Source organism: Macrobrachium rosenbergii, chromosome 27 (assembly GCF_040412425.1).
Source record: "Macrobrachium rosenbergii isolate ZJJX-2024 chromosome 27, ASM4041242v1, whole genome shotgun sequence".
In the NCBI taxonomy this organism is placed as follows: Eukaryota; Metazoa; Arthropoda; class Malacostraca; order Decapoda; family Palaemonidae; genus Macrobrachium; species Macrobrachium rosenbergii.
Window position 1 is genome coordinate 31,879,893 of NC_089767.1, and position 23,616 is coordinate 31,903,508.

At 35.1% G+C, this 23,616-nt stretch overlaps 3 protein-coding genes across 4 annotated transcripts in view; 1 reads left to right on the top strand and 2 right to left on the bottom strand.

Moving 5' to 3' along the window:
* LOC136853559 (ciliogenesis and planar polarity effector 2-like) overlaps positions 1 to 293 on the bottom strand; it is a 136,547-nt gene extending 136,254 nt beyond the window's left edge. Inside the window, exon 1 of the mRNA XM_067129280.1 lies at positions 144 to 293. The gene's annotated coding sequence lies outside the window, so the exon portion shown is untranslated. The remainder of the gene's footprint in view (positions 1 to 143) is intronic.
* Positions 294 to 1,794: 1,501 nt separating this feature from the next.
* LOC136853561 (centrosomal protein 43-like) lies at positions 1,795 to 11,046 on the top strand. The gene is made up of 8 exons (XM_067129285.1): positions 1,795 to 2,205; positions 4,818 to 4,868; positions 5,015 to 5,225; positions 5,426 to 5,484; positions 6,581 to 6,849; positions 7,013 to 7,074; positions 8,668 to 8,831; positions 9,501 to 11,046. Exons 1-8 carry the CDS (start codon positions 2,122 to 2,124, stop codon positions 9,570 to 9,572), a joined length of 972 nt encoding a protein of 323 aa, XP_066985386.1. The 5' UTR covers positions 1,795 to 2,121; the 3' UTR covers positions 9,573 to 11,046.
* Positions 11,047 to 13,026: 1,980 nt separating this feature from the next.
* LOC136853560 (uncharacterized) overlaps positions 13,027 to 23,616 on the bottom strand; it is a 54,004-nt gene continuing 43,414 nt past the window's right edge. The window contains exons 1-4 of one of the 2 annotated variants that reach the window (XM_067129284.1): positions 20,330 to 20,461; positions 15,525 to 18,015; positions 14,615 to 14,792; positions 13,027 to 14,026 (exon numbers count right to left, since the gene is read on the bottom strand). In XM_067129284.1, coding sequence (XP_066985385.1) covers positions 13,800 to 14,026; positions 14,615 to 14,792; positions 15,525 to 18,015; positions 20,330 to 20,331 — 2,898 coding nt within the window. In that variant the 5' untranslated portion in view covers positions 20,332 to 20,461 and the 3' untranslated portion in view covers positions 13,027 to 13,799. Of the gene's footprint in view, positions 14,027 to 14,614; positions 14,793 to 15,524; positions 18,016 to 20,329; positions 20,462 to 23,616 lie in introns of those variants that run through there. The other variant, XM_067129283.1, reaches the window with a different exon arrangement.

Genomic DNA, 23,616 nt, shown 5'->3' on the forward strand with positions numbered 1-23,616 from the left:
CTCAGCCTACAGGAAAACCACTAATCTAAGTGTTCATGAATTATTACCTGTATTTGTGCCTTCCTTGCAATATATATACACATATAATCAAAATGATGTATAAGTATACAAATCACTGAAAAACCCATTGTGACATTATTTACCTGCTTTGATCATCATGCACAGCACAAGTGAACAGCAATGGATCAGAATCCTTTCACAATCATACACAACACAAGTGAACACTTAACAGCAATTACTTAATACTCAGTTTATTCTGCAAGGCACGAATCTTGTCCCACGGGTTTCCAAATGACGTCATTACTCTTCTTTATTTTTTTTTGAAGGACCTCCTCTCTGCCTTCATTCGATCCATCTTGGGGTCCAAGAGTTCGTCAGTTGCAGTTTAAACTTTATTCTAGAAATTTGTTCCTCTGGATCTGATTACTTGAAATTCTTAGTGAATGTCTATTTTTCCCTGTTTTCACATGTTTTCAGTTATTGGAGTTAATTACTGTGTAGTAGTCTTGAACATATTCTCTTTATTATTTTATGATTCTTCTCCCTTACACCTCTCGAACATTTAAATACTAGCTGTCATTTATTAAAATTTCTTCCATTTACTAAGTAATATACTACTTGTACACTGCTATAAAACTTTTCTTGAGATTCTTATTCCCTTTTGTCATTTTCTGTCTTTATAATGTTTGCTGTAAAAAACGAAAAACAATACAACAAAAACTATTATTACGTAGTTCCTAGGCCTACAACAAACGTACATACTAATCTCAACCTTATGGTTTTTCTCATCGAAAAATTCTTGTTTTCTACTAAAGGCCTGGGCTCATTTCCTTGAATCCTTCACCTTAACTGGAAATGACATGGCAATCACTCGTAACTAGAATGAAAGTAAATTTTCCAATAATTATACGAAATTAAATATAAAAAATATCTGAATATTTGACTCGTGATTTTCGTGGTCATCAATTCGAGGTAAGCAAAGCTTTAGACTAATAGGAGGTTAAAGCTCCAATTATTGCAACAACAACAAATATTAATTAAAAGTTTAGTAATTATACAGTTTTTTCAAGTAGCATCACTTAATTATCAGAATTTCTTTGACCACTAGATGTATGATGTGTTTTGCCTAGAGGGTCAAAAATAGTTAAAAAAATGTATAGCCATCTAGTTGCTACCAAAATCAGTACTATTAAACACATTATTGTATGCTGAAACTATGTGATCGCTGTCATTATTATAAGCACTCCATAGTGATCAGGATGCTTTTGACCACTAAAAATATGATCTGTTTTACATAGATTGTAAAAAAATTAACAAATAACTAACAAAATCAACAAATAAAATAACATTAACCATCTACAACTCCATAAATCAGCACTATTTGATACATTACTGTATGCTGGTACTATAGGTCGCTCTATTATCATGATTCCTCCATAGTGATCAGGATTGCTTTTAACAACTACAAATATAATTTATTTTGCATAGATAAAAAAATAACAAACAAATAACAGAAATAACCATCTATAACTGCATACATCGACATAAATCAGTACAATTTGATACCTTACTGTATGCTGATACTATACGATACGTCCATTATTATGATTCCTATAAAACTCTCATAATTCCTTTGACCACTTGAAACATGGTCTATTTTACCTGTAATTTCATAAATTAATAAATAAATAATGAAAATAATAAATAACATAAACAACCATCAATAACTATGCAAATCAGTAATATTTGATACATCACTGTATGCTGATAATATCCGATCGCTCTCATTATTATGATTCCTACATAGTAATCATGATGCTATAAATCACTAGAAATATGACGTATTTTGCCTAGATGATAAAAAATAACAAAAATAACGAACAAATAACAAAATAACCATAAATAATACGTAAATCAGTACTACTCGACACATTACTGTATGCTGATACATACGATCACGTCAATTCGTCCGATAAAAAACATCTGCCAGCTTCGTCCTTTGTTTACTTTCGTTATGATTACTCGTTACTTTTAAGTATAAAAGTATAAGTAAATATAAGTATATAAATCCCCTTTGTGGCCTTTCATAAGTTTACTTTTGTAAGTTTTTAAGTCGGAAAAATGTCCGTCGAGGAGGAAGACACATCCCTGAAGGATCTAGTGACGAAGACTCTCCAAAATAACGGAGTCCTTGGGAAAATACAGGTAGGATGTTATCCTGTCTTATCCTATAGCTGAGGGTAGGTTAGGTTAGGTTACTGTGACGCTTGACCTCAGGTTAGACTGTGGACCTCAGACTAGACTGTAGGTCAGCCTCTGACCTCAGGGTATAGATTGTAGGAAATGCAGGTAGGTTAGTATCCTATAGCTAATGGCAGGTTAAGTTACGGTTACCTTTGACCTCAGGCTAGACTGTAAGTTAGGCTCAGATCTAAGGGTATAGATTGTAGGTTAAGCTTTAATCTCAGGCTATAGACTATAGGAAATACTGGTAGGATAGTATACTATAGCTGTGGTTAGGTTACGGTGACCTTTGACCTCAGGCTAGACTGTAGGGTAAGACTGAGTGGTTTTATAATGTTTCTGTGGTAATTGCTTTAATATTTACTAACATTTTATTAAAATTGGTTAAACAAGGTTTAGGCAATTGTAATGAAAATGCAAACCAAGGTCACAATGGCTCAAGCTAGCCTAATGTAGATTTATGGAGCCTGATTTGACGTTTTCTTTCACCATTGCCTTAATTCAGGTGAATTAATTTGAAAAAGGTTACGTATGGTTTGCTGTAGTGAGAATACAAACCAAGGTCATGTGACTTGGGCTAGTCTGAAATGGTTTAATGATACGAGACTCATTTGACGCAAGTAGTATATTTTTGGCCATTACATTAATTATGGTGAATATTTACTTTGTCATTTTATTTTAAAAAGGTCAGATATGGTTTGTTTTGTTGTAATGGGAACACAAACCAAGGCCATAATGGCCACTCGCATAAATGTTAAGTCATGCCTTTACTGTATAATTTGGTTTGACATCAGAATTCAATCAATCTGACCTGTAGTGCAGCAGATAAGTAGAAAAATACTTCAGTTTGTGATACAAGCATGAAATTTGGCACAACTGCTCATTTTAACCCCCTCTTTTGAAAAATCTGGGTGTCCAACCAAAATTTCAATATGGCTGTCACTTTTTAAGATGGCCGCTAGTTGTTTCAATTTCTGACACTGAGTAAATCATTGTTGAAATAAATACATCAGTCATTATTCAGATAATTCTTCCTGGGTTGAAGAGTTAATTGAAGATATCACCAGAGCTCCTACTACTATATTTACCATTGTTATAAAGATGGAGTACAAAATGGCTACCATAAAACATTTTGCTTGATAACCAATTTATTCCAGCTCGTTCAGAATAAGTATAGCATTTCAAATCATAAAGTGATCATATAGCCTAAATGGTTTGAAATGTACTAACCTTAACGTAGCCTAAGTTTTATGCTGCAACACCCAGGTTACTTCAACTATATTATTCTAACTCACAATCAAAACCATATTATGCTGTGTATATTATCTAAGACAGAAATGTTACAAGTTCTAACAGCGCATTTGATATTTTTAGCCTGAATTGAGATTGGGATTGGGGATTGGTGTGACCACAATCTCTACTACGTAATCATCCAAAACACACTCCAAGAAATTCTCCTTACATTTAGATATGCATATCTCCTAAAGGAAATCTCCCTAAATGAACTTTAGGATGAAAAGGAATACTTAAGTGGATTTGAAGGCACTGCCAACTATGGCTGAATCTCTAGTCCTTCCTAGGTACAGCTACACTGCACCAACGCTGTAACGAGACTGCCATCATGACCATCGCTGACCGACACCTAATGTTCAACTAACAACCTTACTAACAAACAGCCAACAGCCGATGACCAACACTTAAGCACTATTACACGTATACTTAAAATTAAATACACGAAGCAGCCAAACACAGTGCTTTTCACAACTAAATACAAACCAACAAGCCATAATATCTTTCTTCTACAAAATACGCATTTCTACTTTACGTAAATTTAGAAAGAATACATAAAACTGTATACCAAAAAGTACAATCTCTTGTCGAAGTTCAACAATGTGCTATATGAAATCTTTAACAGAAATACATTTTACTTTTGCAATACATTTTACTTTTGCTTGGTGACTCTGCCTAAAATGTGTATAACCAAAACAAATGCATAAAAACATGACCAGAGGCACATGAGTCCCATGTTAAAACCTTGACTAGCAGCCTTCTTGAAAAATGGCAGCCATTTTGGAATTTTGAGTGGACACCCAGTAATCTTCAAAAAGTGGCCTATGGAGAAGATGTGTACCAAATTTCATGCTTGTATCATTAACTGAAGGATTTTAGTGAAAAAAATATTTTATCTGCTGCACTACTGGCAGCAGAATTATTAGTGGTATTGAGTACGCCTATAAACAGAAGTTCACATGTTCGTAGGCTAGCCTGTATCTACAAAAAATATAAATTATCCAGAATTTGCAATTTTACTTTGTGGAGTCACTGATTACCTTTACATAATTTTACATTTAGGACCTGACTCATATTGGAAACGAAATATAGCCATGTCCCATCGTTCTGTAAACTATCCTTCCTTATAGCCCTGTCCCATCATTCTATAAACTATCCAAGTTTTATTTTCGGTGTATAATAGTAGAGAATTAACCATCTGTTGTATTAATTGGAAGGCATTTTAATGAAGTTTTTCTGTGAGTTTACACTGTATTTAAAGCATTTTTTGTATTTTTTTTTAGGCACAATTACGAGCTAGTGTTTTTCTGGCGTTAGAAGAAGAATTCAAGGATGTAAGTAGCTGATAAATACACTACCAGTCTCCTTTGATACAACATAATGAAAAATATTGTATCCTTAAAATGTCAACATAAGCCCGTTGTTTTTTTCAGGTCTCGCTGTTTTTTATACGTACTAATCAATTTTTTGCTTACAATAGAAAAACGTGCCATTAGTCAGTCCATCAGTTAAGCAGCTTCTCGCAACAAGGGAAGGGGCCCTGGCAGCAGCTTTGGTACAAGATTTTCTTCAGTCTCTGAACCTTGATTTTTCCTTATCTGTGTTTGCTCCAGAGTCAGGACACTCAGCATTGTGGAACTTCCCTGGGAAGGATGCTGTGAAGAAAGATTTGAAATTAGATACAAAGAAAGGTTTGTTTTAGTCGTGAATTTCTGTTACCTTCATTTTATTTTAGGTCAGAATCTTCATCTTGTGGTACTCACCATAGGCTTGTGCCTCTATGGAAAGTTTGTGATATGAAAGTTATGTTCCAGTCACTGATGAATTTGGATATGACCCATCGTAATGTATGTCACTCATAAACACAACAAATAATGTCGTGTCTTTGCAGGTGATGGCCCTCTTCTTCTTGAGATTCTGAGGGAAAGAGAGTCACCAAGACTATCAAAGGTACAAGTATTTTTCAAATTTTATTTTTTCCAAAAATTCCTGCGCAAAGTATAAAGTAGTTTTCAATGAAGTTTTAAGATATTTAGAGGCAAGTTTTCTGGCCTTCGTCATGAAATCATGTGGTTTAATGCTTAGAGGAAAAGTAACTAGGTTGTTTATGAATGTAAATTTGCCAGACATTTAATTATGGGTTCATACCTTTTAAGTGTGGTTGCTGTTTCTGACCAACTTCCAACACATCACATGATCCTGCATGGCTTTCCTGTTAAGCCCATCTCTCTCAGAACATCTCTGACAAAGTCCACCATCTCAGCTTTTTTCATGGCTTGATCATATTCCTTCATCATTCTCTTCATTTTTCATCTTTGATATGTCTATATATTATAAAGTTCTTTGAATTATCTCAGTTACCTGTTCCTCTTCATGTCACCGCACTTACACCTCAACATTCTCACATTCAAGCACATGCTATCTTTTTTCCTCATTTCTTTATTGGCCATTTTTTGTGCCCTGTGCATCATGGCTGGTTTCACACTTATTTTATACAGTATACCCCACCTCACTCTAATTTCTGGCCTTCTTTTTTGCATGAAGGTGACACAGTTCCTAAGAATTAAAATGTACGATATACATCTTATGCATGTTTTGTTGAAAATAATGGCAGTTTTCAACGAATTAATCTTATACAGGAGAAGGAATGCCCACAGGCCTCCAATGATAATTCAGCACTGAATTTTACCCCACCCACCACTCGTATAAAAGCGGACCTAACCTGTTATTCATTTAGTCCGTCCTCACCAACGTCCTGACGATGAACACGTAGATGGTTGAAACATGTAGACTGCACAATGTACAAGATATAAGCAAAATATAATATTTTCATGAAACAATCTTTGACAAATATCCCAATTTAGACAAATATGAATATTGGAATTCTACTCAACAATCTAGCTGATCCAGAAAAACGAATTGTCAGGAGAATTGAAAAAACCTGTATAAGATTAATTCATTGAAAACTGCCATTATTTTCAACAAAACATGATCAAAGGTCTACTCCCTGCATATATGCCTTATGCATTACTGGTGTCTTTTTCAGAATGAAGAGCCCAAGAAGCAGCCTGAGAACCAGTTGAACAGCATACCACCACTTAAAACTGGAAAACCATTGAATTCTCCTCTGCCTCCGTTGAATGACTCCAAGGCATTACCCCAGTTAAAGAAATTACCCCTAGATATAATGGAACAAAATGAAGCAGAATTAAAGAAACTACCTTTAGGCATGTCAAAAACAGATGAAGAGATGGCAAACGGAGATGATAAAGAACACAACTCATTAGACTCACAAAGTGGAGAAAACACCGACAGGTATTATTATTATTATTTTTAATAATGGTGCAAAGAAACCATTTATTCTATGAATTTATTTTCATAAGTAGGTTAAGTTAAGGAAGAAGGCAGTAATAAGAAATGTATGAAGATTGGGAAAATTATTAATTTTGTGTTTGACTACAGTACCTTATTTTTTCAGAACTATCACAAATTCAAAATCACTTGAAGATGAAAATGGTGAGAGTGAAGGGTCTGTTGGAGGTAAGTTATCAAGTGTTTAGTATTGGCTTTATTAGTTATTGGAAAACAAATTACAGTAATATATTCATGTATAATAAAAGCATTTGTTCTTGGCAGAAACAAACCAATTTTACTAAAGCTCTCTGAAGTGACTACTTTTCATAGGGTTTGGTTTACCAGTTATGTCCATTGTTACTTGTGTGTAATATTTAATTTAAGTAATTTTCATTCTTTACATAAAACACTGTTAATAACATAATTTTTGCCACAAAATAATAAAACTTCAGGAGTCATTTCATTCTGTAACTATACAAAATCTGCATGGCTAGATAATGAGGAATACTAAGTTTATGCTTTAAACCACAGACAATAAAACATAAGATTTGAATGTCTGAATTCTATAGGGGTTACCAATCACAGTGTGCCTTGTGTAGCACACTGTAGATTGTATTGAAGGTTCTGTGGAGCATCCACTTGACCTGTTACGTTGCTTTGCACCTGTATCTAACTATACCTTGCAGGTCTAGGTCTTCATCTGTCCCTTTTTCCATGACTTCCTAGCCCTTTGTAAGGTCTTAGTCCTACTACTTTCATATCTACCCTTTTTCTAACCAAATGTTCATAGTCTCCTCATCATAAGTCTAAATTACTTCCTTGTTTGAGATTTCAGCCTTTTATCTAGTCTCTTGATACCATATCTCTCCACCAATTTGCCAGTCATAATACATACTTGACAATTTATGCCAAGTGTAAATCTTAATATTTAAGGTCACACCTTAAAATTTCCAAAATTTTCCCTTGTCAGTGCCTACATTTATGTTGCACAGAATGGTACAGGCCTTATGTACCCATCGAGTCTTTGCTCTGCTTATCAGCAGTCAAGCTACATACATTTCATCCATCCATCCTGCACTATCTCTCTCTTTCTCTCTTACTTTTCTCTTAACACTCTCTCTCTCTTACTTTTCCCTCAACTCCTGCTTCACAGTTCGGTGCGTCTCCAAGGTAACAGAAATGTTCTACCTATTCTAAGACCTGCCAGTCTATCACAAGGTTCTCTACTCCCCTCTCTTCCATTGTCTCTTGTAATAGGTATTTTGTAATCCTGGAGCACCTCTTTACACACTATTATATCCTTAACATTCTGTTGTCCTGAAAATCTCATATCAAAAATGTCTTTCCTTACTTATATGAAGTTGGTATGGGTGTGAAAATATTTTGAATTTGTGCTCATATACACATCAAAGAAAATTAGAGCAGCATCTGTTATGATTCAGTATAAAATATAACTTCCTGTTGGTGACTATTTACCATCAATGAAACCTATTCCCCTTTATACTGGTTCTGGCTTTTATGGAGTAACAGATCTAATGGTGGCAGATTAAGCAGAATGAAACTTTATAGCATCTTTCATTTATAACAGAATGCTACACTGATGCCTGCTCGCTCCACTCAAATGATCTAGTAGGGATTAGGCGCTAGAACACTTTGCTAAAGAATGTTTCTTTAAGAGTACAGTAATGGTAATGTCCTGCGATCATAATTTTATTTTAATTATTAGATGGGATATGCAACAGTATTGCATAATTAACAAGTTACTGCCTCTTATTTCAGGTGGTGAAAAGCGCTACGAAGAGGATTTTTCATCAATGAGTGACAAAGGGGGCCACGAAGAAGAGGAAGAGGAGGAGGAGGAGGAGGAAGAGGAAGAGGAGATAGAGGAAGATGAGGACATTGAGGAAGATATTTCAGACTTAATTAACTCGAGCATATCAGTTGTAAGTTACTCTGCAGACTTATTTCAGCTACCTCCAAAACTAGTGGAAAGGGTTTTGTATCTTTGTGTTAGTTCTTTTTTACAACAACAACAGACAATAATTTTATAATTGGCAGACCTTAAAAGCTTTTTTATTTTTTTGAAATAAAGTAAAATTAATTCATGCAAACTCATAACTTTTGTCCAGAAGGTAGAAGATATAGAGCATAAGCCTCTCGAAAAGTGAGCAGTACACATGATCTGTAATGCCCTAATTACTTATTTGCCAGCCCTGTTAGCATATTCAGTGTTTTATACTAATGTTTACCTTTATCCTTTTATCAGTATTATTTTCCCTGACTACCCCATGCAGTGGGCTGTCAGTGTCCTTGTCTGCTACACTGCAATTGTCTGTCACTGTATATTCTTTTCTAGATGTCACATTGCACCCCAGTTCTGTTGCTTTTCATGCCCTCATCAGTAGCTGAAACATCACTTTTTATTAATTCCATATTAGAAGAACTTCTCAATTCTAGTCTGTTTCCACTTGCTGCCAGGTGAGGAATGACTCATCTGGTAAAGTCCCATCAATTACTTTGCTGTCATGTTATTGAACAGAGAAAGGAAAAAATAACCATGAGTTTATGTGACCATGAGTAAAAGTTATTGAAGTCATTTTTCTTGTTTTCAGGGTTCTGATCACACTAAAGACCAGACATTATCTCAGGCGAGCGATGTTCCTAATTATCAGGAGACCCTGTGACATTCTGCAATTGTGCATCTCACCTCCAGAAATCACCGTTTCCATTCGTCCATTGTTTATTCCACATGAATGTAACAAATAAGTATAATTATGTAAGCTATTGTAATAGTAAGATGTAGGACATACCACCTATAGTGGGGAGAATTGTTTCCGTAGTTCAAAAGATATTTTTTTTACTTGTTAAGCGTCTCCGTACGAAATTGCCTTGGATTGAAAGCTAGATGTGCCTGATTCCAGTTATATATTGTTCTCGTTAGTTCTTAATCAAAATGAATTTTATGATTCTATTTCTAGCAAACTGAATGCTTAATTAATTGCAGCAGCTCTGAAATGCATCTCACCTTCCACAGCCAAAGACTATTATGAAAAGTGCCTGTAGAGCTCTCAAGGTATTTAAAGACTGTGATCATTGCCTAAGAATTCATCCTTAGTAGCTTAAGCATTGAACATTTTAAGTGTAACCTGCTGGTCAGTCTCATTACAAGTCTGTCTGCTCCTCTTGTAATATGTATTAGATATTTATTTTTAGTAAATTTATCCCCAATACAGTATAATAGTAGACGTTTACTTCTTTTGAGGAACCTGTTTATTTTGTGTTTGTAATCATAAGTGAATAACAAATGTTTGCTGACATATTTAGCCACTCATTGAATTGTCTCACAATGGAGAAAACATTTGCAGTTTTTGTATGTGTGACCTTGTACCAACTTGAAACTATTGATTTGAATACAGTTAATGCTGAAAATACCTTCAAATTGTCCTGTGGTAATGTTAATGTATTTGTCTTTTGTCAGACAGTGAATACAGAATATTTTGTAAATTTAATATGAAGACACTAGTCACTTAATCCATTCATTATGTCTTATGTGATTTCTCAACTTCTGTCAAACAGAGAAAGTGCATAGCATGACTGTAACAAAAATATTGCTTAAAAGGTTAAAATATTTCTCATTTCATAATTTCACACTATCAGACTAGTTCCCAATTAAAGATTGTTTATCAGAGTAAGGAAAAATATTCATCAGCCTTGCTTTAACCTTTTTATGTTACAACTAATGAAATATTTCAACTGATTTTCCTGAGAAATTATTGCAAAAACTGCTTAAGCATTTTATCTCAGATTTTATAGAAGTGTCTAAATGTTCGTGTGGTGTAATAAGCATATGTATATATTGTTGCATGGATGGTAAGATAGTTTAATGTTTAACAAGGTGCTTGCTATGAAACATAGGATCACAGCTAAGACAAGTTAAATATATTCCAGTAGTTTTAAATAATCTAATAATATATATATCTGTACTTTATCATTACATATACAGTAATTATTTTGTAACAAAACTTACAGCCTGTACTTCAAAGTTTCCTCAATTTTTTTTTTTTCAAATTGTAGAACTATAAAACACTTATCCCGTGAACAGTCATCAAAATAAAGCCGTCCTAGTTGTTTTTTTAAAACATGCGGTATGAAAAATTACGTCTTGTTCTTTTTACCCCAAAAAGGAATCATTTGCTATTACTTATGAACATTTGTCATTGAAAGATACAATGTTTACAATGAAACAACTTTTGTACAAACCCTTCCATCATAAAATAGCTTGAATTGCTATTTGGGTAGAAGGATCAAGCAGATGAGTACATGAATGGTGATGCTGCCAAACGTCCAAAATGAAAGAAGACAGGAAATAGCAAGGACAAATGCAAAAAGGAGTGCTTCCGTGCTTAAAGACTGATGGTCAAAAGCTCTCCATGCTTGGGTACTCCTGTCAGCAACGGATTTGCAGTGAACATATATCCAACAGTGGCACGAAGGGCATAAACCTATAAAGTGGTGCTGAGTTTCTAACAGGTGAATGGGCAGTACCCAATGCCCTCAACTCATTCACCTGCCGCCAGTTAGCTACTGTATCATTTTACCAACTGACTCTTTCCATTATCATCAGGAATGCAGTAGTACTCCTAAACTAGGTCGCCCCATTCTGCCAACATTTCTCCTGAGAAAGAACCATATAAAAAAAATCCTGATATTGAAAGTATGCTAAGCTTCAACTGTTCCCAATTTAGGAATACAGTACTCCTAAACTATAGTTGCAGCATTCTGCCCACTTCTCCTCTGAGAAAGAACCATGTAAAAAACCTGGTATTGAAGGTTGACAATGATTAGTGCCAGACAGAAACCAATTTTTCATCATAAATACCTGAACTACCAGCTGTTGACTAGTTAATGTCAATGTCGTCAACCAACCTAAACATAGGCAAATGAGTAATACCATTAACCAAATAATTAATCCTTAGACCAAAATGTGTATAATTATTACATATCAATGCACTACTGAGTAACAAATTAAATTTTGCAGAGGATGAAAGGTTACAAACTTGGAAGTGAAGTCCACCACTTGCTAACTGACCGACGTCAGTGCAAATGACACTAAAGAACTGGAAAAGACCACATTGGCTGAACAAAGTCAGCATTTCCTGCAAAATTAACCAAAAACTGTTCTTACAGTATTTTTCCTTGGAGAAATATTATTCAGTATGAAAGTGCAAGATGAATGAAGCAATATCTACACTTCTTAAAGTCCATGATTTCTCAACAAATTCTTTATACTCCACACACAACAAAACATGAAGGGTTCACAAAAAGGTACAAATTGTTTGTAAAATTTAAGAGTAGGACTAAATAATGAAATTGCCCAGAAATACAACGCAGGAGAACCGAGGCTTTTGACTCTGGAATCGGATATCTGGGAGGGTTCATAAGCTATACGGCAGCCTGAAGAGGACAGTCTCCTTATGGATTGAGAATTCTGTCTAGGATTCATGAAGACCTTGGATGTAGGCTAATGCAAATGATGAGTTTGTTGTGAAAGAAAATACTTCTCTTTATAGTTTTTTCAGTAAGGCTTGTATATCTTTAAAGGTACACCTTAAAAAATTTGGCATTTATTCCCCTCCATAAATTTATTACCAGGTGTACTTACCCTAACATGTTTAAGTTTATCAAACTGTGTGCAGTGAAAATAAGGTATGAAACTGCAGGCTATTGAGGACCGCTATTCTCGCAAGTTGGTGATATATAGGATAATAATCCAGGGTCTGTCTGCTCGATGAAAGCAAAATTATCTCCAGTCACTCCTTAAATATCTACTCATGATACATTCGTGGTTTTCCAGATAAAACTTTTAACATTTTTCCATTGTCTTGCTGCTTCCTTACCAACAGATGACCTGGAGATGACAGGTATTACCATTACTGCTCTTTATTACCAGAAACCTATGTACTGTACTGAGATGAGAAAAGTTAAATTTATCACCGTAAATGAAATAACACTGATTATGATAATGCAAATACAATGTACACAATTCCTTTTGTAGCATTTCTCAATTAAATCTATAGCAACAGTCCACTATATTAAAAACTTACTGCTAAAATATCAGAGGCAAACAAAAAACAAGAATATAAGAAAAGACTTTTAATTAGAAACAAACTACTTAACAATTAAAATCATTCTACCAAAGGTTGACTAATGGTACAAGACCGAATAATAACATGAAATGTTTATGGGTTTGTAAATGGCCTGTGAATCTCAATGCCAAACTACAAAGCATGAATTACAGCTACCATTAATCACTGAAAATGGGGCACCAGTCTCATCAATATCTAGCAAAAAACTTTTGTAATACGCTATCATCAACGTACAGTATCTCTGCAAACTTAAAACTTAATATGCATGAAAGGTATATCCTCCGATGCTAAAACATCACTATAAATTTAAACAACAAGATGTTTAAACATCCATTTTTGTCTCGATACATAATTCTGCAGTTTTACTCTTCCCCTATAAGGTGATTTTTAAGGTCTGAACTGCTTTCAGGTAAACTGACCATGAATCTGTAGCAATGTGAAACAACATCATTACACAAAATCGTGGTAAAAACGTTGCTTCATTTCTTGTTTGTTTTAATTACAAAAGTCAATGGACAGTAACCATATCAATTATGACAATCCAATACAGAATGGATGGAAAGACTGTTTCGCTTGCAACTCCAGCATTACAACCTGTTTCTAACGAGGGATTGTAATACGTGACGTACCTCGAAAGTCAAAAGCAAAGATCAATGTTTCCTAAAGTTAGACTTTCAGTACTTTACACTGCACACAGAACTGAACAACAGGCAAACTGGACAGTCTCCTAATTTACTTACGTCAACAAAACTCTCGCTTCACCTATCACCTATCTGATATTCCGAGATAGTTCCCAGTTGATGTTTGTGTTCTCTGGAGTTCGAGTTGGATTGTCTGTGAGAGTAACTCCAAGTGGAAGCCACTTCCTGGGTCGTGGGAAGCATGGACAACAGAGTCGTGGGTAGCCGCTGCTAGTTCTGATCCCTGGTCATCGGTGCCAGCAGCTACGTTCATGTCCCCTTGATGACTTTCGTCTAATCCTGCTTCCGTTACTGAAATAATATGGTGACAGATGTCAGTTTAGGAGTCTGTGCTTGTGGTTCTGATGAAGACTGAATGATGGATGCTTAAATCATCCTTGGGGAGAAAGTAATTACTTAATGACCACTTCATACTTGAAGTTTCTTTGTATGTTCACTGCAAATAACATTTTCATGATGTCTCCATATTATTATAATCTCTGATCTTTTATTGTATCTGGAAATTCCTCGTCACTGAATGGAAAGAAATACAGTACAAAATTTGGGCCAAAGGGCAAGCACTGGGACCCATGAGGTCACTAAGTGCTGAGAGGGAAATTGGGAGTAAAATTATTTTAAAGTTGTAACAAGAAGAAAACCTAGCAAATTGCACTGTGAAACAAGTGTTAGGAGAGGGTGGAAAATAAGAAGGAAGAAAGAGAATATGAATGGAGGTACAGCAATAGGAATGAAAGGGTCTGCAGCTAGGGGCCAAAGGGACGCTGCAGAGATCCCACAGGGCTAACCATGGCCACAATCAATCTTCCTGATCTGGTAACAATGAACTCAATTTAAACCCTACCATTTGTATAGAACAACAGTACACAACATCTGACAAACCTGCAGCTAAGGTCTGCGTTTCCTGTGCTTGATGCTGTAGATCTGTTTGACTTTCAATATGCTGGAGAGTACCTTCGCTCAGCTGACTGGCTGCGTCTCCTAATGTCGAACTGACCAACATATGCTGTCCCTGGTTTAAGCTACCTTGACTTAAATGACTTCTGCTAAGCTCCCCAACCTGAAAAAAAACACAGATATCTTGTGAGACTCAAAATAAATAGAGGTTTGACAATATAATAAAGTGCTTAGCTTATTTGCTAACATACAAGATGTGCCCCAAATTTGGAGAATATATTCTTGAAAAATTTTTAATACTCATTTTCTCATTATTCATAGTCCTCCAACAATGAGTTAGTTTGACGTCCCTTATTTACCCGTATAAAAATATTAATGTAAAAGAGAAGAAGCAGTAAAACTTGTATATTTACGCATTTATCTGAATTTTAATAATGGCTTTTGATTAACACAGTGACTAGCATAAGCCTAGCCTGCCATCTATTGTCATTTTCCTTCTCTATGTCAGCTACCATACATGATACTGTAATATGAAGTCTGTTAATGTTAATAAAACAACATTATTGTTATTTATGTGATATGGTCTAGAAAAATTTACCACTACAGAGTAAAAACTAACCATAGGCGTAGGTACTGAAACTAAAGAAATTATAAAATACAAGCAAAATTAAATAATTATGCAAACGTCTGCCTGACTACCCTAAAGAATCTCTCCCTTTCTCCACACATTTATTGCTGATACTGTCATTTTTAGTTTTTTCCATAGATTGATTTAACCTAAAAACACTTACTCTTTCTAAATATCATAAACATACAACATTATTCTGAGAATGGTGAGTTTCATAACCTTCCAGTGTACATAAAATTCCTTTAATTACAGAATTGCAGCACTGACCTGCTGCGCTGGAGTTGTTGCTGCTGCGTACATGATGTTTAACCCATGTGCTGCTGACACGTTCTGCGATGCGACCTCTTCATCAGTGCTGTTAATCATGACATAAGTTGTATGATCCCCGATAGGTGCCACACTTGTGGTGTATTCGTTAGCGGGTAGTTCACTCAGAGGAATAATTGATCCTAATGGATCGGGGGTAATGAAAACTTCGTCTTTTGATGAAACAGTACCACTCAGAGTTGCGGGTTCGAGTTCCGTTGGCAGTAACTGGCCTGGGATTGTTGCGTTACTTGGCAACAAGAACTCCGTTATATCCTTTGATTTGAGTGACTGACTATCAGGGGCTTTTTGATGAAGTGATTGTACCGACTGCGTAACCTTGTGCTGAGAGTCTTGTTGCTGTTTAATATTGGTCTTTTTATTATTCCGATGAATCTTACGGATGTGAGCCTTCAAATCTGCGTTGACGGTAAATGACTTTAAACAGCTCGTGCACTTGAAGAGCTTTTCCTTTTTGTGCCTCTTCTTATGTCGCATAACACACTTAGCCGTCAAGAACTGCTTACCACATATTTCACATGAAAACTGTCGTTCTTTGCCGTGGAACACCATGTGCTTCAGGAGGTACTGTCTGAAGACATACCCTTTACCACAAACTTCGCAAATGTTAGGTCGTTCATTCGTGTGATACCTAAGATAATGATACTGTTGGTCCCTTTTGGCATTGAATCCTAAACCACACGGTTTACACACAAAAGGCTTGTCCGATTCGTGGGTTACTAAGTGCTTGGCTAAATTACCCCGACAACTCAGAACTTTGTTGCATATGTGACAAGTATGAGGGTCCCTGCTTCCCTGGCCAACAACGCGGCCCTTGTATTTACGCTGTCGGGGAGCTTTCGTTTCCTTGTTGGTTTTCTTGCTACCCTTTTTCTTGTCATTCTTCTCGACTGGGGGAGCTTTGACACCCATCTTTTTCTTCACCTTGACTGTCAGACTTTCTTGCGGTGGAGTCTGTGGAGGAGTGTCCCCTGGATTGTCTGCCAATTCTTCTTCCATAGTTGTAAGTCCTGATTTATTCCAAGCACTTTCAGAGTTGTTACTGTTATCTTGCTCTAAAACAACAGCTGAAGGGACAGTGGCAGAAGCAGTAACAGAAGGCAAGGCAACAGCACTAACTTTGCTGACTTTCGCTCTTCTCTGTGGTTTTGTGAGTTTCAGCAGGGACACAGACAGGTCCTGGATGGAGTGAGTCAGATAATGCTTCCCAAGTTCTTCTGATTTATGAAATTCACCTCCACAAATGGTACAAGTCCAAATGCTCTCATGTTCTGTATTCCAATGCTGTGCTTCATCTTTAACGGGTTCTTCTCGTGCATCATGTTCCTTACCATTCTGAGATTCTTTATCAGTACTTAATTTTAGTTCAAATGTATTGTCATCTACCTGTCTTAATGGTGATATCAGAGATTCAACTGTTGCTGAACTTGACGATGTTGCAACAGTAATATTCCGATTTTCCGTACACTCTTTTTCCTGGTGTTGCCCTACAGCTTCAGAACTTGGAAATGCCATGCTACAATAAGCACACGTCCAGACAACACTACAATGTGTGGATCCTTCATTGTCTAGCCTTATTGTAGGCCTCACATTCAACACTTCTACATGACGATACGGGTTAATACCATTCCCATTAACAATATCGTTATCAGCTAACTTAGTGTGAACGAGCATTCCCGGCCTCGCCAGCATGTTGAAACCTTGTGGCTGGTGGGATTCATTTTCAACATCCTGTTCAGTGATAATACGCACCATATCGAGGCTAAGGGAATCGTCACTTAACAACTTTGCTATGACCTGAGAAGGTATTTTCCGACCATTTGTTACCACTCCCTGGCAATCTGCAGATGCTACCATGGAAGTTACAACAGCATCAATAGAAGAGGAGGAAACCAAGCTGTTTTCCAAAACTCCATCGTCCGTGGTATGTACAATCTGGCCAATTTCAAGAGAATCTTCTCGAGCATTCACAGATGAGGAGTTGACATCTGACAAGGTGGCAACAGTGAGGGTGCTTGGTACTGAGCCATCAGTGAAGTGCCCGCTGGGAACTGCTGCAGAAACCACAGACGGAGAATTTGTCGGTGTGAGAGTCACAGCAGTCAGGGGAATCCCATTTGTTATGGACGTGCATGTGAGCGGCGTTGCTATTGAGAGTGATGGAGCTGTCAGCCTCATGCCTTCTGAGAGAGAAGTTGTGGTCAACACATTTGTGACGGGTATTGAGGTGCTGATGCACGATGGAACCAAGGATTCGCCGGGGGACAAGGTGACAGTAGGGAGAGACTCTGACGCAGAGAGGGTTACGGTATCCGCTTCTACGCCTGTCATCTTTAAGGCTGCTGCTGCTTCAGGAGGCAGCTTGAGTGTCTCATAATTGTACATGATGTGATGGTACTCGGCACTGTCCATGGCTGAAGATTCTTGATACCTTTGTAAATAAATAAAAAGAAAAGTTAACGGCTAATATTATAACTTAAGAAAGTCTACTTTCGTAAATATATTAAAAGAAAAATAGTATAGTACTTGTAATAGTAAACTTTATATATAATAATTTTCAACATCTGGCTACAGATGCATACCAAAATGTCTCCCTTTTACAATGCTGCATACTGTACTTCATTAGCTTGCATGTAATACACAAGTCTTTTAGAGAATAAGAACTTTCATGAAGTGTTGTCTTATCATTTACTCTGATAAAAAGGTTCTAATTTTATCATTATATATAAAAGCATCTCAAGTAATTTTTTTGTAAACCATTAACTGCATCAACTCTCCACCAACCTTAAAATCACTTAAAACTGACAGGAATAATTTTGGTAAATTAGCACATTTAACAACAAAGTTGATGTAGTAGACTCAAAATGCATTGTAAATTAATGTACATTCTTGGACATAGTACACAATGCCAAAACCTCATGTTGTAAGAGTACCCTTGTCAACTACAATCAAGTAACATATACAGTACCTAATATAATCATCAAATCTACACTAAACACCATTCTGAAAGTACTTGCAAATATTTTTAAATACAAAAACATTACATTATTCTGACTATTGCATCTTGTTTTCTATATTTTTTATGTAGATGCAAAGAAATCATTCTTGTATTTCCCAACCCACATACCAGTTATGTAGGAACTGCAGAGGTAAATTTTCACATCGTAAGGCAATTAAGGTTAGTCTGGAAAATAAGACTAGGCTACTATTAAAAACTCTACTATTAAGCAAAGGTTAAATTTTGCTGTCAGAGACTAACAGCACATAGAAATTCTATAGCGATGGCTTACCTTATCGTCAAGATAGGTTAGGTTGGGTCTCTAGGCTATAGCCTGGGCTACATCTTGTTCAAGTCAAGTCTCTACATAGACCTTAGGCTATGGATTGATCGGCATAAAAAACATTCTAAAAATGGTCTCCATTTCGTGGAACCTTCGTTAATTATCTATATATGAAGATGTTAATAGGTGTGAATACAGACTGTGGGGTCAGGGCTAATATAGCAGGCATTTCTGATGATATATGACCTAACCAGATTTACCTTTACCTAACCTAACCTCGGACGCGGTGCCCTAACCTAGCCAAAGGGTCTTCACCCCCCCGGCCCTGAGTAAGTCGTGACCCCTCACTCTGCATTCTATAATATTAAGATAATCAAAAAAGTATTAAAATCACTGGTAGAACCACATAACAGCTCCACATGGGGTATTACCTTGGAAACTGACTTTTCCTATAATATTTTGGTTGCTTATCAAGAATTTACTGTTGTTTTTTGTCGGTCGACTGTAATTAACCTCAGAACTGTTTATATTTTTGTTATTGAACATGCACGGTGTTAAGGGGGAACTTTTGGTGAAAAGTGGAGTCTCTTTCACCAGGGGTCAGGGGACGGAGCCCCTGGCTAAGTAATATGGCCTACTGGGTTAGGTTAGGGTATGTTGGGTTAGTATGATTCCTTTTATATATAACAGATTTCCATAGCCAACCCCTTCTTGAACATATGGGTCCCTAATGTCTCTCGTATTCACGGAACCATTCCATACAGTCTGTGCAGAGCTAATACTTAGAAATACTAAATATATATATATATATATATATATATATATATATATATATATATATATATATATATATATATATATATATATATATATATATATATATATATATATATATATATATATATATATATATATATATATATATATATTTTTTTTTCTAGCACACCTAGAATGCCGTGTCCTGACCTAATCAGACCATACCTATCTTAGGGCACTGTGCCCTGAGCTGGCCAGGGGTCTTTGCCACCCCCCACAGATCCCCACAAGTAACAATGCATATCTATGTCTCCCTACTCTGCGTACTACCCTACATTAGGATTATTAACATGGTTATTTAAATAATTACAGGCATATTTCGTACACCTGTATGACCTATGGCATTCAGGGTCAGGGGTCTGGTTAGGGCCTAGGGAGATTTAGAGGGGGCGATAAGTGTGACAGGAAGGGTCAAAGCAACCACAACATCAATCTTTGGATAGGACCCAGCACCCTAAATTAGATTAGAATTATATTTAAAAATAAAATAAAAAAAATTAACTCGTATATACGACGTCTTTCTTAGGGCTAAACGAACGATCCAAAATATACTAGAAAAACCTCACAATTTTAACCTTTTAAATATATACATGTTCCCTTAATTAAATCATCTTTTAACAAAAAACAAACTATAATCGATATACTCACATATTTAATAAATTTAACTGAGGTTAAATATATATAAGATGTGAATTTCTTCGGTAGAAAAATTTGGTCAGTCGACCTCAGCTGAGTCGATGTTTTGGTAACTGATGTGATATGAGTAAACTCTAGACCGAGGAATTACTTTCATTTTTCAGGTTTATTTTCCAATATGGAGGTAAATAAAATTTTTTTTTAGCATTAATATATCAACCTGTGTGTGTTTAACGCGTTTACAATTTCATTTTCTAAGGTAAATTTAATTTTTCATTTTATCTTCCAATATGGAGGCAAAATAATTTTTTTTTAATTGAATATATTAACGTGTGTGTTTTATGTGTATACAATTTAATTTTTAAGTGTGTGTGTTTTATGTGTATACAATTTAAAATTTACAAACAGACTGCATGTGTGTGTGTGACACGTTTGAAAATTATAGAGAAACAGATTGCATAGTGACACTTTATATATATATATATATATATATATAAACTATATATATATATATATATATATATATAATGTATATATATATATATATATATATATATATATATATATATATATATATTATATATATATAAGATCACAATGCTATAGTTTCCTTTATATTTGGACCAACGTATCAGTGCCATGCAGTCTGTTTGTATATTTTTCAAACACACACACATACACACACACACACACACACACATATATATATATATATATATATATATATATATATATATATATATATATATATATATATATATATATATATATATATATACAATATATATATATATATATATATATATATATATATATATATATATATATATATATATATATATATATATATATATATATATATATATATATATATATATATATATAAGGTCTATCTAGTTCTACTCACAGTCTAAAACACATCTGACTGACTTGGCCACCCCCATCAAAAGAAGTAAGTTAACAGTAAATAAAAACGGAGCTTAAGGGAAAAGCAAGATTTCACTAATTAGATTATAATTTCACAGATGAGAAGGATATTACACGTGGAGCTCCTAACTAGCCTCTTGGAACTGCTCTTACGTTAGTTCACAAATCAAACAGAGCCAGTAGCGAAAGACTTTACGATCTACGATGGGAATTCTTTTCTAGAGAATTAACCTCATCTGAAACTAATTACACTATGGTATGGGACCTCTAAAATTAGGTAAATATATAGGAACTCTTCCCACGGAGGCACATAAGTCTTCAGATATTAATCTTGAAGTAATCCTCCACGCCGGGAGATCAGGAATTGGCACCGTGGACGAACAGGTAGGCACACAGCATCGAAACGCCTATTCTGCAAGACAAACTCTGTCACTTGGTTTGCAAGGGAAACATTTTCACGTTCACTTCGGGAGTGCTGAAGGCTGAGAGGGGAAACAATTCATAACAGCACATTCTATGGGATGCTTACGTTACTTGAATTGGAAACATTAACTACTTCACTTGATCTCTCAGAACTCCAAGGGGCGTGAATATTAGAAAGACTGAAAATTACAGTTGGATAATTATCTTACAAGCTCCACCTTTTTTATATTTTATTTGAATTCAATATCCACACCTCACTTCTATACAGGAGAGGTGGTTTAACAAGGCTTTCATATATATATCCTACAATCTTATGTCAATATTTTGCAAACACTCCGCTACCCTACTCGCTTCACCTGTTCTGTGGCTCAAATCTTCTCTCATTATATATTTTCGTTTATATTTACTAAAGGCCTCAACAACTTTTCATCTACCTTCTATGCAAACATAAACTGCTCCTTCTTCTTGGCTGTCATTTACTTTTAAAATTTAATCGGTGTTCAATCTCTTGTTTCCTTTATTCTTTAACATAAAGAGTTTTCAAACAGCATGCAGATCATATCAGCCAGACCTCTGCATTCAATATCTTCTGCCTTATTTATGCAAAACGCCAACGAGACGCTTCAATTTAAACACGTATGAAAAAGTGGTTCAGTATAATTCTCGTGGCGTTGCATTTTTTTCCACGGAAAAAGATGGAAATTCGGATATATGACTGGAAAAAGGTCGAAAGCACTCGTGGAGAAAAAATCTTAGATATCAGAGTAAGTAGGCTGAGAAGTGAAATGGCCCGCTGAGGATAGGTGAAACTTTTCACCCGGGAAGAGGTTATACACTACATATATGTAAAGAAATACATACATACATGTATACATAGATATATACTCACACACGTATGTATGCTTCTTGGGCAAAGTTTCTCGTATGCGATTTTCATTAAATTTTATGGCTAAATTATTATTTATCTGCTTCCTGTTCACTAAGAAAATAGAGAAATTGAATAAAAGGCTGATAAATAATCTATCAGCCATAAAATTGAATATCCATATATATATATATATATATATATATATATATATATATATATATTTATAAATAAATAATATATATAAAGCATATATATAACTTCATTTATAAATAAATATATATATATATATAATATATATATATATATAACTTCATTTATATATATATATATATATATATATATATATATATATATATATATATATATATATATATATATGCCAGCTAAAAGCACAGTGGAAAAGATAAGTGATTCAAATATCAACTGAAGCCTATTTTACGTGAATTTTCATTCTAATTGTTGAGTATTCTCATACAAGTGAACCCGAACCGTCTATAATGACCATACCATAAAACAGGATCGAAACAGGACGTTACGTACCGTCCCAATTCAATAGAAGACTTTTGTATATTTAAAAAAAATTATCAACATTTTCTTACAAGAAAAGCTCACTACTTGGGATAACAAAGAACATGAAGCTGCTGTCTTTTGAAATGACAAAAATTAATATATTTATATATATAACTGTATATATGTACGTGTATATAAACACAAAAAAGCTACATTTTCACACAAAATTATTCCAGAAATGCATAACTGACGACGTTGGTCCTACGTGACGCCCCCCCCAAACTAGTTACCAGAATAAATAATTAAAAAAATTTATTTAAAAACCACGTTTCATAAATATATATTCCTCCAAAATGACGACTGCAGAATTTCCAAACGACGCATCCACGCGACGCTGAACGACGCTAAATGACGCATTCCGCTGTGCTTGAGATTTCTCCAATTCGTACACAGACGTGTTCCCTGTGAGAGAAAATGATCAGAAGATGACAAGTTACTGACACTGCATTATGACTTTTAAAAATATTCGTGTACTGCAGATATGATGTTTCTGTAATTATTATTATGATTT